At 38.1% G+C, this 19,616-nt stretch overlaps 1 protein-coding gene across 3 annotated transcripts in view; it reads right to left on the reverse strand.

Moving 5' to 3' along the window:
• Positions 1–19,616, reverse strand: part of LOC111144834 (insulin degrading enzyme) — a 109,463-nt gene that overhangs the window by 37,599 nt on the left and 52,248 nt on the right. For 2 of the 3 annotated variants that reach the window (XM_022499354.1, XM_022499353.1), the window contains exons 5-11: positions 17,390–17,512; positions 11,751–11,863; positions 10,861–11,023; positions 10,118–10,210; positions 9,600–9,691; positions 7,910–7,990; positions 6,013–6,116 (exon numbers count right to left, since the gene is read on the reverse strand). In XM_022499354.1, the coding sequence (XP_022355062.1) occupies positions 6,013–6,116; positions 7,910–7,990; positions 9,600–9,691; positions 10,118–10,210; positions 10,861–11,023; positions 11,751–11,863; positions 17,390–17,512 (769 nt within the window). The remainder of the gene's footprint in view (positions 1–6,012; positions 6,117–7,909; positions 7,991–9,599; positions 9,692–10,117; positions 10,211–10,860; positions 11,024–11,750; positions 11,864–17,389; positions 17,513–19,616) is intronic. The other variant, XM_022499355.1, reaches the window with a different exon arrangement.

Genomic DNA, 19,616 nt, shown 5'->3' on the forward strand with positions numbered 1-19,616 from the left:
CGTGCTGAATAAGAATATTTTCCATACAAACACAGGGAGGAATCGTAAGGCTTAATGGATGGAAGAGTTCTGTTACTGTGTCCAGAAGAAATGTTCCATGTTGGCATTTTGAGAATTCCTTTTGAGGGGTATACATAGGGTGCATACAGAACTCACATGGCCACATGAAGGACATGTAATGTTTGTTTAGGACTTTCTTTCAATACATGGGAGAACCTGCTAAGACTCAGCCCAAGAAAGTGCTTCTACTCCTGCTGACTTCCTAAAAAAATGAATGGGCTAAGTCTCAAGGAGAACTCTGAAAATTGTGTTAGGAAGTAAAATAACTTGGTAGACAGATGGTATTACCATCTTCTCTTCCACAAGGTGCCTGATTTTGGACAAGTTTGTTACACTGGTGGCTTTGGTCTCCCTGAATGACAGCCCACGCATCAGAACAATGTACAAGAGATTGATGACAACTCGTAAACATTCATGAAGCATTCATCTGGGAGTGGACACAGCCCCTGCAACAAGAGCACTTTCAACTCTGTCCTGAGAGAAAGTGAAAAAGCTCGGGGAGAACTGCCAGAGGCTTTGGAGGATGACTTCTGACACAAAATGCAACAGACACTGGCGGCTGCGCAGTAATGCTCAGGTTACGAAGGGGGAAATAAGGGGGGACTGGCCAGGTACAATCCTAAGGGATTTAGACAGCTGTATGCCAAAGTAAAGTGGATGGGTAATATTTGAAATGTTATTCTAAGCAAGTAAGTACGAAATAGATGAACACAGTTCCCTCAAACAAGGCAAACATCAAATACTGGTCTAACAAAGAGGGATACATTTGCAAAACAAGAATTAGTGTACCACTGAAGAATTCAGAACTGAAACACACAGTGAAAGACAATTCAAAAATAAATTACAGGGCACAGACCTGTATCCCTGGGGCTAATAATACATTATATGTTAATATAAATAAATAAATTATAGGGGTGCCTGGGTGGCTCAGTGGGTTAAGCCTCTGCCTTCAGCTCAGGTCATGATCTCAGGGTCCTGGGATGGAGCCCCACATCGGGCTCTCTGCTCAGCAGAGAGCCTGCTTCCCCCTTCCCCTATGCCTGCTTCTCTGCCTACTTGTGACTTCTCTCTCTCTGTCAAGTAAATAAATAAAAAATCTTAAATAAATAAATAAAGGTAAGCAAGAGGAATAACAAAAGAGACACAGCATATACACATCAAACTTACACCAAAATCTACAAACCAGAGTATGAAAGTGTAAGAGACTTAAGTTAGGAGAAAAAGAAGAGAAAGCACAGTAATCTAAGTATGCCATGGAGAGCTGCAAAATATTTAACTGCAGACAGCTGAGAGAAACTAGCACAGAGACTGCTGCATCCTTAGACTATCTGCTGGAAATCTAATTATGCTTAAAAATAGTCTTGACGAGTTTTTTAAGTGTGTGTATGTGACAAGGCTATTTTTTTTTATTTATTTTTTTTTTTTTAGATTTTACTTATTTATTTGACGGGGAGAGAGAGGGATCACAAATGGGCAGAGAGGCAGGCAGGGGGAGGGTGGCGGGGGAAGCAGGCCCCCTGCTGAGCAGAGAGCCCAACACGGGGCTTAATCCCAGGACCCCGAGATCATAACCTGAGCGGAAGGCAGAGGCTTAAACGACTGAGCTACCCAGGCTATTCTTTAATTGTATCCACAAAGAATTGGCTGCTGATATGGTACTATACAGTCCTTAGGGGAGAGAAAAGAACTTTTCTTTTCATACTGAAACTTACAGCAGTGAACTTACAGTGAAACTTACAGCAGTGGGCTAGAATGAATGCCCACTACCAACTTCAAGTCAGCCATTTAGAAATGTTCAGAGGAAATGAACAGCTGTTATGGCTGGACAGCACTCTTTCAGAAACAATAAGCATCCTGACTATAGACAATCGGGAATATGGCTCCCCAGACATGAATTCTCATGAGACTTTGGCAAATAATTCCTGAGAGAGCAAAGAAAGACATCCAAGAATGAGAAGAGGCTTCACAGGTAACTGTGATGAATTCAAACAGAATTAGTACAGAGAGTACAGATCTGGCCATCAGAAACTTGGATTCTGGTCAATACTCTGACTCATTTTCTTTGAGATCTTGCCAAAATCACAGTTAAGATCTAAATTAGGCAAGCCTCTGAGCTTCGGTTTCATTACTTTTTAAATAAGGATTCTAAGTAGATGAATTCTATCCTTCCACCGGAAGAATTCTACCATATCATGATATCAAATCCTATTTCCAAAAAACATGCCTCAAAGAAGAAAAAAAGTACAAAAAAAAAATTATTGATGAAACCCAAAGCCTTAAAGAATTGTAATAGGAAGGCTACAGTGCTGAAGAAATAGAGGTTCATGAAACATGATAAAAAAAAACACTTCTTAAAGGGGTTTCTTAAAGAAAGAAGGAATCAAGAAAGGTTAGGCTAAAGGCTTAGGGAAGTCAACCACCTTTTTTTGAGCCCTTGGTAACTTGATTCTGAAAAAAACACAGTTCTTACCTGGAAGGACCTCATAATCCAATAGGACATAAGACCTAAAGCAAAATGTGATACACTGGTCTTAGGCTGGCAGATGACAGGACTAATAACATCTTATTTATATTGTTTTTAGAAAACACATGGGCCGGGGTGCCTGCATGGCTCAGTCCATTAAGCAGTCCATTGCCTTCAGCTCAGGTCGTGATCCCAGGTACTGGGACTGAGGCCCACGTTGGGCTCTCTGCTCAGAGAGAAGCCTGCTTCACCCTCTCTCTCTGCCCCTCCTGATACTTGTACACACTCTCTCCCTCAAATAAATAAATAAAATCTTTTAGAAAAAAGAAAAAACATGGGTCTTTAAACTGCAAAGGTGGACCAAACAACAGAAAAAAAGGTGGTCAAAACCCAGGCCAGTATTAATGAGTGAGCCAGCCAAGTAATTCAAATGAATTCACATCTCCAGTGCAGATCATTCACATTCTCTGATACTTAGGCAACTAACAAATCCCAAAAGGATCACTGCCCACCACCTTTTTAGAAATACCGGAGGTGAGGCACCTGGGTGACTCAGTCATTAAGCGTCTGCCTTTGGCTCGGGTCACGATCCCAGAGTCCTAGGATCAAGCCCTACATCGGGCTCCCTGCTCAGCAAGGAGCCTGCTTCTCCCTCTCCCACTCCCCTGCTTGTGTTCCCTCTCTTGCTATGTCTTTCTCTGCCAAATAAATAAAATATTAAAAAAAAAAAAAGAAAGAAAGAAAAGAAATACCAGAGGATGAGAGAAGAGGCAGAAGATGGAGATGGACAAATGTGGAGCCTATAAAAGCATAAGCCATAGGCACTGACCTCTCATAAAATTCTAGTTAACTATCAGACTACCAAACATTTAGACAAGAACCCAGTATCCTAGGACCTGCATGGATTCAGCAAGAACTCCTAAGCAAAGATTTATTTATGATTTAAGCAGGGCATGTGGCCAAGACTCTACAGTCATATTTGTAGATTTGGCAAAACAAATTCTGTCACATAGTACAACACCTTTGAATCTAACAGACATTATGTTAAGTGAAACAAAGATATATTGTATGAGTTCACTGATATTACATAATAAGTAGTCAAATTCATGAAAACAAAACAGAATGGTGGTTACCAGGAGATGGTAGGAGGGAGAAAAGAGGACTTGTTGTTTAATGGGCACAGTTTCAGTTTTACAATGTGATAAAGTTCTGGAGATCTGCTTCACAATATGAATATATTTAACAATATGAACATAATACTGAATTGCAAACCTAGAAATGGTTAAAACTGTAAATTTCATGTGTTTTACCACCACCAAAACAAAAATTCTCTGAGCATGTATGTGTGGGCCTATTTCTGGGCTCTGTTCTATGCTAATGATTTCTTTTTGATCCTCAGGCCAATGCACAATGTCTTAATTAACATAGCTTTATAGTTAGCCTTTAAATCCAGCAGCTTGAGTCCTCCAACTTTTGTTTTTATGTTCAAGGGTGTTAGGGCTGGGCACATGGGTGGCTCAGTTGGTTCAGCATCTGACTTTTGGTTTCAGCTCAAGTCATTATCTCAGGATCCTAGGTTCAAGTCCCCCGTCCGGCTCCAGGCTCAGCATGGGGTCTGCTCGAGATTCTCCCTCTCTCTCCTGATGCCCTTCCCCCTGCCCCACATCTGCTCTCACTCTAAAATAAATAAAAAAATCTTAAAAAAAAAAAAAAAAAAAAAAAGGTGTATGGATAATCCAGGTCCTTTGTATGCCCATAGGTATTTTGGAATCAATTTACCAATTACTGAAGGAAAAAAGGCTACAAGGATTTTGATTGTGATTACACAGAGCCTCTGAATCAGCCTGGAGAAAATTTAATAGCAAGTCTCCTAACAAGGTCTTTAACTTCTTTCAGCACTGTTTTGTAGTTTTGTATGATGAAGTCTTGCTTATCTTTGATTAAATTCATTCCTAGTTATGTTACATTTTTGTTGCTATTGTAAATATTTTTTCTTTCAAGTCTGAAATAATTACAAATTCACAGAAGTTACAAAAATAATACAGGGAGGTTCCATGTACTCTTCACCCAGTTCCCTCAATGGATACATCTTACATTAATTATAGTAAAATACCCAAACTAGGAAAATTATATTTGATAGAATGTGTACATAGAATGAGTTCTATGTCATTTTATCATATTTATCACATTACATAACTACCAATAATATTTCTTTTAATTTTCCCATCGTTTGTTGCCAGTACATGTCTGGAAAAATGCAAACAATGGTAACTAGGAAAAAGACACTGATGGAACAGTTCGGTCAGAAGGATTTTTCTTCTTCAAAATCTTCAGCCAGATTGTTGATTTTATTCATAAAATGACTGTTCCAAAAAACATATTTACTCAATCTCCATGTTCCCAGGAGAATTTTGGAAATACGTGCTTGACAGAGGAGAAAAAATAAAAATGCAAAATATGTGCCCCTTAAATATACTTCTGGTATTATTTCACTTTGGAAAACATGGATGAAATTCAATTTTAAGGCAGAAATATCATGGGATAGTTCATAAGCTCTGTAGGGCTGAACCTCCTCTAATAAGAACATATTTGTTACTGTGAGAGCTCCTCCAACTTTTGATCTGCTGGTTAATCACTGGTCAGTGAGAAGGCTTTTGAGACTGTAATCCCTACTTCCACTTAAGAAAAAAGAGGGTGTCCTCACTTGTTTATGAAGCCAGATATGTACAGTGATTTGAGTTGGGATGAAGTCAGGTTAAGATGATCTATTACTACATTTTATTCATGACAATGAAATTATGATTTCTTTTTAATATTTATTTATTTATTTGAGAGAGAGAGAATGAGTGGGAGAAAGAGAAAAAGAGAGAGATGGGGGAGAATCCTCAACAGACTCCCTTCTGAGCATGAAGCCTGATGCGGGCTCAATCCCGGGACCCTGAGGTCATGACCTGAGCCAAAATCAGGAGTCAGAAGCCCAACCGACTGAGCTACCCAGGCACCCCTTGCTTCATTTTTTAAAAAAAAAAGTCTTCATGGTTTTAGGGCACCTGGGTGGCTCAGTGGGTTAAGCCTCTGCCTTCGGCTCAGGTCATGATCTCAGGGTCCTGGGACGGAGCCCCGCATCCGGCTCTCTGCTCACCGGAGAGCCTGCTTCCCCACCCACTCCCTGCCTGCCTACTTGTGATCTCTCTGTCAAATAAATAAATAAAATCTTTAAAATAAATAAATAAAAAATAAATAAAAAGTCTTCATGTTTTAGAGGTCCTTCCTCAAAATAATCTAGAGTGGAGGGAAAATGAGTGAGGAGCAGTGGTTAAAGATAACAAAGGCTGGTCATGTTTTGATTTGCTGATGTTTCTATTCTTTCTACTTTAATCATGCTCCATAACAAGTTTAAAAACGTTTTACTCACAGTTCCAAATTTTCAGCTTCTAGCCATTATTGAAAATATAGTATGTAGCAGTAAAATCTATAGAGTGACTCACCGGACATTTTCTGGTCTGAGTTTGTCGAGAACCATCTCTATTAAGTCAGGTCTAAATTCTTCCAGTAAATATTCAGCTGTGAGCACTTCTTCTAGGGGATAATACTTATTAAAAGGAAAATAAATAGATAAATGAAATGTGCAAGGCTACTACAGAGTCTAACTTATTAAGAGCAAACAAATATCTAACACATTAAACCCATTATTTTACATCCCCCCATCCTCCTTCAACTAAATTTTACTCAGCTGGAAAAATTTCCTTTTTCTTTCTTACCACACTTGAAGCAGTTTCCTATTGCAGGATGATTTTGCAGTTAATCCCCAAATACATTTACATTATTGAGAGCAAAATCACAATTTTTTCAGGGAAAAGTGTAATATTTCTGGCTAAAAACTGAATCCTTGTTAATGAAGAAAATTTGATAGTGAAATGCTGACACCTGTAGGATTCTTACTATAAAGTACACACATTTTTATAAACAGAATTTCCTCTCAAATTTCTATGAATGAAATTAGAAAAGCATTTAGAAAGGTGCTGGGGGAGGAGTGGCTTATATTTTTGGCTAGTGAAGAAAAATAATGTCGAAGGTGTTTTTTATTAGTAAGAGCAACTTCCAATATACTGAGACAGATTGAGTCACTTGTTCAACAAATATTTAACAAACATCTACTCTGTGCCAGGCAAGACAGATGATATCCCTGCTCCCTAATGAGCTTATATTCCTTTTTTTTTTATTGTGGTATACAATAATGCAGTTAATAATAATAATAATTCATTTGGGGATTAAGACTCAAGGCTGAACTAAAATACAGAACAATGAACATGTAAGTTAGGAGAGGGAGTGACCAGGGTTTTAAGGTTTTGGTTTTTTTTATTCCAGTTTGGTTAACATAGAGTGTTATATTAGCTTCGGATGTACAGTGATTCAACAATTCTATATTATTGCTCAGTGTTCATCAAGGTAAGTGCACTCTTAATCCCCTTCACTTACTGGACCCAAGGAGCTTATATTCTAATTAGGAGGGAGGCAGACAATAAACAAATTGTGTTGTTATAGTGATAGGTGCTATGAAATAAAAAGGGGCAGGGCATGACTGAGAGGTCAGGGAAGGTCTCTGTGAGGAAGACACACTTAAGTGGAAACCCAAATAAGAACCAAGCCATGCAAAGACAAGAGAGAGGAGTTCTAGGCAGAGAAAACAGCTAATGTAAAAGGTTCCATGAGGGAGAATAAACTTAACACTTGAAAATTAGGCAGGCAGGCAGCCAGTACAGCTGGAGGGGAAAGAACAGGGAGATGGGTTGGGGAGTCATATAGAACATGGTTAGAGAGTCAGGCAGATCACTTTGTAATCCAACATGCCATTTTGGATTTTATTCTGATAGGGAACTACTGAAGGATTACACAGAGAGACAAACAATCTGATTTTGGTTTTCAAAATATTCCTGAGGCTGGAAAAATAAACTATAGTGTGAAACAAGAGGGAAAACAGAGATCCCAGGTAAGAGATTATAATGGTAGTCAAGGCAAGAAATGATGGTAGCTCAGACTAGGGTAGTAGCAACAGAAATGGAGACCAGTAGATGATCTTTATAGCTTTCACACAATCAGCAACTGATACATTGTAGAATTGAAAAATATTTCAAATATTTAAAATATTTAAATCCAAGAAACAAAATGCCTCTGTAATGAGAAATATTATAGATGATAATTTTTAGGGTGATGAAAATTAAGATTTTAAGCATGGTTTGACATCAAAGTTTGCCAGGTTGCTACAACATCTGAAGTTTTATACTACAGTTTCTATTTTTATCATTCGTGTAGTACTGAAGGTAATATATGCAGGATCACAAAAATACTCTATATACTAATGTATACATAAAATAACAAACTTACATGCAATATTCCTGCAATCTTAGAGGTATAGCCCCGTGGCCTCTCTTTATCTTTAAACCTAAATGCAACAGCATTCAAGTCCTAAAATGGAAAATTAATCCAATTACATGTAAGTCAACTACTACTTAGAAATACTTAAAAAAAGTTCTTTTTTTAGTGTCTAGCTTGCACTACAGACTTTCTACTCCATATTTAACTTTATCAGGAAAAATCAGCTATGCTTGATTTAGAAATGTACCGAACACAAATGAAAATAACCAAAACAGAGTATGATTGTTTAGCCTAAAATATTGAAACTATTAGTCAAAGAATTTAGGAAAATTGTGCAAGAACTTTGCAAGATCAACAGTTACACAGATGATCATTTTGTTGATCCATTCAGAGAATTGCACCCAGATTAGAAGCTCCTATCCTAAGTTCCACAAGCAGAGTATCCCTTTAAACTTTAACCTAAGTAAAAAGAACTTCTTTTGGGCACCTGGGTGGCTCAGCTGGTTAAGCGGCTGCCTTTGGCTCAGGTTATGATCCCAGGGTCCTCGGATCGAGTCCCACATACAGTCTCCCTGCTCAGCGGAGATCCTGCTTCTCCCTCTGCCTGCTGCTCCCCCACTTGTGCTATCTCTCACTCACTCTCTCTCTCAAATAAAGAAAATCTTGAAAAAAAAACCACACAAAAAAACCAGGATTTCTCTCTTTTTATTTATTTATTTTTTTAATTTGACAGAGAGAGAGAGAGAGAGAGAGAGATCACAAGTAAGTAGAGAGGCAGGCAGAGGGAGAGGGGGGAGCAGGCTCCTCACCAAGCAGAGAGCCTAATGCGGGACTCAATCCCAGGACCTTGAGATCATGACCTGAGTCGTAGGCAGAGGCTTAACCCACCGAGCCACCTAGGCGCCTGGATTTCTCTTATCTTAAAAATACATTTCAGAATCTCAATAAGCCTTAAATATAAAGCACATATTTCTAAAAAACATTTTAAAGAAGGCTTTAAAATTCTGGCAGGGACACCTGGGTGGCGCGGGTGGTTGAGTGTCCAACTTCTGGTCTTGGCTCAGGTCATATCTCAGGGTTGTGGGATAGAGCCCTGTGTCTGCTTAAACACTGCCCTTCCCGCTGTCCCTCTCCCCTGTGCGCACTCTCTCTCAAATAAATTGAACTTTAAAAATAAAGCAATAATAGTAAAATTCTGAAAGAGAACATCTGTTTTATTAAAAAATAGTAAGAGATAGCGAGGCTTTTCCAAACATACAATAAAAGCACTTTTAAGAACATAATCATATAAAAAACAATTCACAATTTCTTTCAAAGTTCACTGTAGATTTTTGTCAGCAGATCTGAAAATGACAGAGGCTCATGAAGCTTTTGGCAAACACTAAGGTACGCCCTGATAGATACAAGCTCAAGAAACTGCTGGCTTTGTTCTGAGGGACAGAAAAGCAATTCCTTTTTCCCTCCGAAAAAAAGTTACTTGATGCTTTAGCCCTAATTGTGCCCCAGGTAGTCAATCAGAGTAGTACAACTAAGCTTTAACTAAAGCTATTACGCATTGCAAGATTTTAGAGTTTAAATAACAACAACAAAAAACCCCAAAACTTTAAAAGTTTCATTGGGCCTTAAATTTAAATTAATTCACATATATATGTTTCCTGAAAAAATTTCCTTAAGAAAAATTTTGGTGAAACAAAATTACCTTGCACTCTTGGAAAACCCATTCTTGAGGTCCTTCTGCACGTAACTTCTGAATGTACTGAAACATGTGCAAAATTATATCTTCAACGTGTACTGGAAGAAAGGGGCACACTTAAAAACCATTCAGTCTTTGTATCCTTCAAAGCAGTGAGCTCACTCCTAAGGTAAAGTCAGGTAGGTAGAAATGGAGTCCTCACCTCCCTGACACTGGTTTTAGGGTTCCACACACATGGCCCTCCAGGCTCTAGGACATGGGACAGAAGGGACTTTGGGGAAGTTAATGAGCCAACGAAAGGCCAAGGACACATTTCATAAATGTAACATAATGACAGGTTGTTAAGGAGGAAAAAGTCATCCATGAAATGAAGGCCAAGCTGCACATGAAAAATACAATGGATGAATTGTATGAATTAAAGGCTTTATGGCTTTACATAAAACAGATCCACAGCATTAAGAAAATTTTAAGAATTTATCATAAGAAGTCAATTTTCATTAAAAAACAAACAGGTCAATACTTACATAATCCTTCCTCAGTCAGGTCCACATTAATGATAAAAAACATAAAACCTCGGGCTCCTTCCTTCTGTCCACCAACAAGAGTATTTACCCAGCCTGTAAAATTCAAAGGAAATCAAAACAGGCTTATATGTGTAGCTTCCTTTAAGATAAAGAATTTTTTTTTTAAATTTATACTGTATGTTCCCAAGATATTACAATGGATCATTTGCACAAAAAAGCAGAAAAAATTGGTTCAGAAAAACTACTTCAGACACTGTGGAAGACTGAAGGGATTTTTTCGGGTTGGGAGGTTTCCTCAGGACTCTTTAAGTCATGAAAGAAGAGCCTGAGCTGAGAGGGGCCTTGGAATCACCTACTAACTAGATCCTTATACAACCTCTGGTCTGATGGGTAAGAGCAGGCAAATAAATAATGTGTACTGTTATTCCACAGAGATGAGAAAGAATACCAACGTGAACTTTTACTTTTGAACCTGTCTGTTATTTAAAACATGCAGCACAATCTCTTGAAAAATCTAAACCTCGCTGCACAATACTGAAGAGTAAAACAAATTATGGCGGCAGGGGGAGAACCCAGAGCAAAAAATCAAAAGCACATTAACAACCACCACCTCACTCTCCCATAAACCCAAAACTGTCTCATCCAAATATGTTCCTTCACACAAAAAAATCTAGGAGAAAATAAGAGCCAGAGTAAAAGGATGTGTGGTACTACCCTCGGAAGCTGGTACCCAAAAGACTTACCTTTTGATTTAAGTTCTGATAACAGACTTCCAGGACCTTCATGACCAATGAGATGACCAAGATAATGGCCAGGATTTGATTTGTAGTATTTCTGAAGGTCAGGTATGGGAAATGTCACGTAAAGATTCCTAATGTCCTTAATGGGTACTATTTTGTAAAGTTGCTGGAAAAAAAAATCAAGAAAGATTAGCTATATCAACTCCTACTGAATAAAATATTTATGAACTATGAAAAATACAGATTTTCATGGAAAAATCCCAAATTCAAGAGAATCAATTGCCCCAGAGAAAACTGTACTGACCACAAACAGTAATTGGCTTGGGCTCTTTCTAAATGGACTTTCATTACAGTTGGTGTACAGCCCATGTCTGGTCCCCTCGGCCATGCGGCTCAATATGCTTGCCTTCTGGCACTGGAGAAGAGCTTCTACAGTTTAGCAAGGCTCTACTACCATAACTACTTTTAGTATGCAAAGATCAGATATATGTCGATATCTCTTTGGTGATACATATCCCTAATAAATGTGAAACTGATTCAACTATCCAAACAAATATTAAAAACTGTATAAACACGGGCACCTGGGTGGTTCAGTCAGTTGGATGTCTGCCTTCAACTCGGGTCATGGTCTCTGGGTCCTGGGATCGAACCCCACATTGGTCTTTCTGCTCAGTGGGGAGTCTGCTTCTCTCTCTCTCTCCCTGTCTGCCTCTCCCCACCACTCATTTTCTCTCTCTCTCAAAATAGATTAATTAAATCCTTAAAAAAAAAAAAGGATGAAAAAAACCTGTATAAATAAAACTTCCAAAATTTTTCATCTACTCTTTGGTAAACTGGCATATATTATGACCCTGAATTAAAAAAGAAAAAATAACAGAAATACATGCACTTACTTTAAGATGTTCTTCTTGGAAAGGGTGTTCAGGAAATTCTGGCAGTGGGACATTTTTGTTCTCAACTTCAGAAAATAACTTTACCACCAGATCAGTTAGGTCGTCTAAAGATTCTGTAAGAAAATAATGAAAACAGAACTTAAACTACTTGTAACATGACAGGCAGTATTTAAAACCTTAGGATCTTTTATACATATATAAAATCACTATATTGTATACCTTAAACTTATCCAATGTTACATGTCAATCATATCTCAGTAAAGCTAAACAAAACCTTAGGATCTCCTGAAAAACCTCCAGACTATTAAAAAGAAAACCTATGATTTTTTTAAAGCTGCATCTGATGAAACTGAAGCACTCTGCTCAATCCCGTCGGGGCCTGTGCAACTTCTAAAGCCGAGCCATACCGGTAACTATACCTCACACATGTCTAGCTCTTTACGGTTTAAAAACTGTTTTACAAATGTTGTCTTGCAATAAATTTAAAACGTGTATTAAAACAGTAAAAGAAGAGTTGGCTGCATTTGGAAAACTAATTGATCTACAACTGCCAACAGGCACATATGAAACCATCAGCTGATCGATGATAGCATATACTTTATAAACAGACACAGTCTAAGCCCATTGTTAAAAGTCAAATATTAGAACTTGTGAGTGATTCTGTGGGAAAAGAGTACAAAATAGTGAAAAGAGTCCTGGGTGGGGAGATGAGACGACTTGGATCCTAACCCTGGCTTCACCAACCATATCAACTGACTACCTGGACAACCCTGGTTAACCACTTCAGGCTCTGTAAAATGAGAACACTGGGGGAGATGATCACATGTCTCTTCCAAGGTCTAACATTATATGGTTCTGTATCATAATGTGCCAAACCCATTCAAAGGCTTGTAATTACGGTTAGAATGAAATGGCCACTTGAAGTTATTCTATGTTATCACCTACCTATATTCTTTTATAAAGAGTTATACTTGAAAAGTTTATAAACATGTATGGCATGTTCACTGCAGCATTTTTTTTTTTTAAAGATTTTATTTATTTATTTGTCAGAGAGAGAGAGGGAGAGAGAACGAGCACAGGCAGACAGAATGGCAGGCAGAGGGAGAAGCAGGCTCCCTGACGAGCAAGGAGCCCGATGTGGGACTCGATCCCAGGACGCTGGGATCATGACCTGAGCCGAAGGCAGCTGCTTAACCAACTGAGCCACCCAGGCGTCCCTGCAGCATTTTTTTAATAACAAAAACTAGAGATGACCTAAACATCTACGAGTATGTGAATATTATTAAATGTCTATACATTAGAATTTTATGCAGTCATTAATAAGGGAGAGATCTCTATGTGCTGATACAAAAATATCTTAAAGCTCTATGAAGTGAAAATGGCAGGCAATCTCAATTTTTTTAACAGGCATACTTACGTGTGAGTATATTAACAAAATCCCACTTTTGGAAGTATAACAAAAAATGACTTAAGGTGAGATTTTTTTTTTTTTTTTAGATTTTTTTTTTTAAGGTTCTTTTTAAAAATTTACTTATTTGAGAGACAGAGAGAGAGCGCATGAGAGGGGAGGTCAGAGGGAGAAGCAGACTCCCCATGGAGCTGGGAGCCCGATATGGGACTCGATCCCAGGACTCCAGGATCATGACCTGAGCCTAAGGCAGTTGCTTAACCAACTGAGCCACCCAGGTGCCCATAAGGTGAGATTTTTGAGGAGAGGGCACTATTATCACAGGATGGGAGAAAAGAGAAAAACTTGATTTCTACTTTGTATCTTTCCATGTGGAGTAAATTTTTTTCTGTGTATACGTATTTCCATCATTCAAAAAATTAAAAAGTGGAAAAAGGACTGTTTTTTTTGTTGTTGCTGTTGTTTTCTTTTTAAGTAATCTCTATGTCCAACATGGGGCTTGAACTCATGGAACCTGAGATCAAGAGTGACATGCTCTGACTGAGCCAGCGAGGTGCCCAAAAAGTTATCTTTTAATAAACAAGATAACCACTCACCTTGATTCTGTCTCCTCAAGAATAGGGTATTTATATATGGTATAAACATTCAAATCACCTGTAACTGTCAGGAAGCATTTGGATCAAGTAAGAAATTTCCCTCGGTATTCTGTAACCCATTTTGAACTTTTTAAGAGAGCACTTAATCACTACTTGAGATCTGCCTTTATATAGTATGAAATTCTCCTTTAGGCCTATGAATATGAGCATTTGTACTTCACGTATTAAACGTACATATTTTTACTTCTATTTTTTCTGACATGTACACAGGACCTCAAAATGTCCAGAATCCAATACAAGGCAGACCAGCGGCTGCTCGTTATATGACAAGGAAGCTCAGGAATGGAGTAAGTGTATCTGGAGCAAGAGACGGCAGGCATATCTTCATGCACAGATGGAACATGTGACTTGAAACAAGGTGGGCAGTACACAAAGCTTTACCAGGCTGAGGGGCTGGCAAGAGCGAGGCTTATTAAAGCAAGGTTCTGCCTGGTGAGCCTTTCGAGTATTTCTACCCTGAAAGCATTAGGTTCACAGTGTAGTTTTTTTAAAGGTAAAGCAGCTCTATGATACTGCAGTCTGTCTTTTCCCCTCTGCAGTGCGCTACGGGACATCACGGAAGCAAGTCCCTTTCATCGTGACATCATGAGGATTTGGCAATCCCAGGGTCTGTACTTGATAGTTACCTATTTGCCAAGTTTCCAGGTAATTAGTGCTGTCACAACTAGAGGGATGGTGGTGGGAGAACAGAGAAAAACCTTTTTGTCCCTTTGTGATAGAGATCCTTCCACGTGCTTACTCTTTCTCTCCCCCTCATCCTAGAAGAAGGAGCAGATTTTCTATTAAACCTGAGAGTTCCTGTTTCCTCCTCACACCTCTTGTGCTGCAAGGACACCTCTCCCAGGCCCTCATCAAATCCACTGAACTGAGCACAGGTCAGTCCCACTAGGAGAGTGGTGTGTATCCAATCAGGAAACTGAAACATCTGTTTCTTTTAGACACTTGTTCTGTCACTTCCAATAAACAGGGAACAAGGAAGGCAGGCCTCCTGGATGATTCATCTGTTGTCATCATCACTTGCCCAGTAAGTGCTTACTGAAATCAAGTGTTTTTTATTTCAACACAACACAGATAAAAATATTCCCAGGACTAGGCTCTAAATACCCAGGGTTACTTAACACTCTAGAACTAGCTACTGTTAGCAAGCACACAGAGTTACAAAGACTCCTTTTATTTTATTGCCTTCACTCCTTGGACCCATTTTATATCCTGGTTCCTATTACCAACTTAAAATATATATAGTTGTTTATTTTCTACTTACAAATGTAACATTTGCCAAAAGTAGAAAACGAAAAACAAATGCAAAAAGAAGGAAACAAAAGTTGCTCATAATCTCAGGATTATGGGATGCTAAAAGCAGCTACCGTTTATGGAGCGTTTGCTATGTGCCAGGCACCATGCTAAACACTTCCACGTTACCTTGATTAAACCTAATAACAGCTTGTGAGGTAGCACACTTCCATTTTAAAAATGTAAAAACTAGAGTACAGAGATCTGAAAAGTCTGTTAGCTCAAGGCCGCACAGCTAAGTAGGTGGTATATCTGGAATTCAAACTCAAGTTGTAAGAGTCTAGAGCATGATTCCCAACTACTATATCACATTAAATTTCTAGTATATGTTTATTTTGTCTTATGTCTATATTATATATGTCTATTGTAAGTTTTTATAAATCCCCAAAGAGACCATATAGCACATTGTTTTTATAGAGTGCTTTTGCTTTCTATTGGACATATTAAGAATATTTTCCCATGTTATTGAAACACTGTCATAAAATTATTTATTCACTCAATATATATTTACCATGTGCCTATGATGGTCAAGCACTAACTCAGGCACTGCAGACAAAGCAGTGAACAGAATAGCTTCTATTCTCAAGTACATTACTTTCTAGTATGGTGGACAATGACAAATAAATATTTAATATTTCAGGTGGTAATAAATGTTGTAAAGAAAAATAAAGCAGGAAGGAGAACAGAAAGTGGGAGAAGACATGCAGTTTTCTATAAGATGCCATATTACATAGCTATAACATCATTATTTAACCTACCTTCCATTAGTTGAACAATCAGATCATTTCTAACTTTTCACTAATACTATACTGACAGAAACATCCTAGTACATCCACTTTTTGAACAACTCTGGTTATTTCCTTAGACTGCATTTCTAGAAGTAAAAACAAACTTTTTAAGGGTGATACACCTTGTTAATTTGTTCTCCAGAAAGTCTAGAACAACTGCATAAATTGTATACACCATCACCAACACAAAAAGGGCACTGCTCCTCCATAATGAGTATTACTTAAAACAAAAACAAAATTATGGTAATTTAACAGGAGGAAACAGTACATTGTCTTACTTAATTTGCATTTAAAAAGTCAAACCTTTATGTGGAAGTACCCAAGTATCCACAAATAAATGAATGAATAAAGATGTGATATATAGAGAGAGAGAGACAGAGAGAGAGAGAATGGATTATATTACTCATCCATAAAAAAGAATGAAATGTTACCATCTGCAACAACACTGACAGAGCTAGACAGCATAATGCTAAGAGAAATAAGTCAGTCAGAGAAAGACCAATACTATATGATTTCATGCTTTTTTTTTTTTAAGATTTTATTTATTTATTTGACAGAGAGAGATCACAAGTAGACGGAGAGGCAGGCAGAAAGAGAGAGAGAGGGAAGCAGGCTCCCTGCTGAGCAGAGAGCCCGATGCGGGACTCGATCCCAGGACCCTGAGATCGTGACCTGAGCCCAGGACCCTGAGATCATGACCTGAGCCGAAGGCAGCGGCTTAACCCACTGAGCCACCCAGGCGCCCTATGATTTCATTCTTATGTGGAATTTAAGAAACAAAACAAGGGGGCGGGGAAGGAGAGAGACAAATCAAGAAACAGACTTGTAATGACAAAGAACAAACTGATGGTTACCAGAGGGGAAGTTGAGGGGGATGGATGGAATAGTTGATGGGGATTAAGGAACGCACTTTTGTCATGATGAGCACTGGGTAATGTACAGAATTGTTGAATCAGTATACTGTACACCTGAAACTAATATAACACTGCATATTAACTGGAATTAAAATAAAAACTTAAAAAATAAAATTAAAAAATAAGAAAATAAATAGTCAAACCTTTAAACCTTTATTTATATTCCAAATCATTTTTCCAGTGTACCATCATCTGATTCCCCCCACCCTTCACCTGCCTTTTAATCCTATTCCTAGTTTTCTGAATTGCTACAAGGTCAAATCTATTAATCTGTTTATACTTCCTTTCTTTGCTTTTATATGTTTATAGGACCTACTATATATAGTGCCTACTATATATAGTGCCTTTTATATATAGTGCCTACTGTATATTTTTCTCAGGTCTCCATTTTAAAGCATCTATACTCCTTTTTAGAATACAGAGTTAAAAACAAAATTCCCCTCCACATATTCTCCAACAAGGATATCATTTTCAAAAGCCTCTCTGTAGATAAAAGACCGTATATTCTTCTCCCAATACTTTGAAAGAGTCAAATGGAAAACTAAGATTATCCAATTCTATGGAAAATTTTAAGGATTCTTACCTCGACCTAACACACAAATAGCCATTAAGTTGGATGAATAATAAGTAGAATGGAATTTCAGTAGCTCCTGTCTTACATCAATGCCTTCTTGGTTTGGTCTAGTCTCTAAAGTATATTTGTTACCTGAAAAGGAAGAAAAACATTTTTTAGAAAAAGAAAAATATGTGAACTTTAAAGTTATGGAATTGTTATGGACATTGCTATAAAGTAAACTTAAAAAACAGAGTTCTAGCTAACACACATAATGATTAGTTAATATGTCTGAATGTAAGCCGGATACACAGGAAAGAAGAACACAAATTAATAACATTTTAAAACACAGAGAATGTCCCCTTAGGAACTTAAAGGGCTTTATGAAAATTATACACCTTAAAATCCCTATGAGATAGTAGGTATTACGAGCACTTATAGGACAAAATGAGATCTACATGGCCTCCATTCACACTTACTTTAATTTTCGATTCCCTATGTGCTCCATAATTAATTGAAGAAAGTCACTGAGGGATCTTTTTGGAACTTGCCAAGTTACTTGTGGAAAGAAATGTACTATTCTTGGCTGTAACATTAAATTTGTGATGTGAATTCTCATGGATTTGATCTAGACTGGTAAAAATAGGATGCAATGCTATTTTTATAAGTCTCAAGCAATGTGCATACATATATATGAACCACGGAGATCTCTTACAAAATGTAATAACTCAATTACAGTAAACTAGGCAAGTCAAAAGCAAATGGTCACAATCTCTAAGTACTACCTTTCTAATAAAAATCCTGCCATTTAGGGACTCGGAGAATTCTAGTGATTGGAGTCTCCCCCAAAATAGCATCTTGACTAGAAACATCCTAAAATCCTTGTATAACAACTTTAATTGTTGTTCCTTCTTACACTACTAAATGGGTTGCTTTCATCTGCAGAGATGAAACTATGGCAGAACACATTCTTGGGGCACCTGGGTGGGTGGCTCAGTCAGTTAAGCGTCTGTCTTCAGCTCAGGTCATCCAGGGTCCTGGGATTGGCTCCCTGCTCAGCAGAGAGCCTGCTTCTCCCTCTGCTTGCCACTCTGCCTACTTGTGCTATCTCTTTGTCAAATAAATAAATAAAATCCTTAAAAAAAAAAAAAAAACATTCTTTATATATTTTCTTTCCTTGGGCCATTATAATGGCTGTGCTGAACTGGCATTGGAAGAGTCCCTTTCATTAACTTGGGTATCTATAAAGAACCACCAGATGGCGCTCTTAGATCCAGTCTTTAGCCCTGTATGACTGCATAGTCCTGCGCCAAGGTGAGATGCCTCAGTGTTTGAATCCACAGATCTAGTGGAGAGTGTGTGCAAGCAACAGCCTAACAATGTGCTTATTAAACTTTTTCTAGTCACAAAGCAATCAAATGTACTCAATATTCACTAGCAGTAGCTTTTTAGTCAAGTTTTCAGGTTCTTAACCAGTCCTCTCAGTTTCTTACTTAAGAAATTACTTAAATTCAATTCCAGATTTGCTCTACTTGGGGTCCTGAGATATCCCCTCACTCTATCTGAGGGATTCAAGTGCTCTTAAAAGTATCCAGAAGAGGGGTGCCTGGGTGGCTCCGTCAGTTAAGCATCTGTCTTCAGCTCAGGTCATAATCCCAGGGTCCTGGAACCCAGTCCCATACTGGGCTCCCTGCTCCGTGGAGTCGGCTTCTCCCTCTCTCTATACCTCTGTCCCCTTCTTGTGCTCGCTCTCTCTCACAAATAAATAAATATGATCTTTTAAAAAAAGTATCTAGAAGAAAAAGCACTTTTTGCTGGGTAATGTTTTGAAGTTCTCTCATATTAAGGTAAAACTTGCATACTGATGGTATCTTCCTTTCCTACTAACCGAAGATTCTAAAAGCCTCAATTCCAGAGGATACTAGTCGTTACATTTTCCTTAGTCATTTAGACTGTGAAGCTCAGATTTCTATAATATGTGAACTAAATGACACCGGGACACTCAAGTTTGGAGAAATTAAGTTTTATTTCAACAGACTATAAATGTCATAGTGTGAGATCAAAACCAGAATTTTAGTCTAAATGTGCTCTGATTTGCCTACTCACAATCAGGTCAATATTCTCGGTTTAAAAAAACAACCCTCAGATCAAAGCTTATGTAGACCGAGATCATGGCCTCCCTCCATCTAGAACATTAAAGTTCCATCAGGTTAGCCAGCTCTAGAACATCCTACTTTAACTTCAGTGCACCTGAACA

This window comes from Enhydra lutris, unplaced genomic scaffold, assembly GCF_002288905.1.
Source record: "Enhydra lutris kenyoni isolate GAN:26980312 unplaced genomic scaffold, ASM228890v2 scaffoldscaffold12, whole genome shotgun sequence".
NCBI lineage: Eukaryota > Metazoa > Chordata > Mammalia > Carnivora > Mustelidae > Enhydra > Enhydra lutris.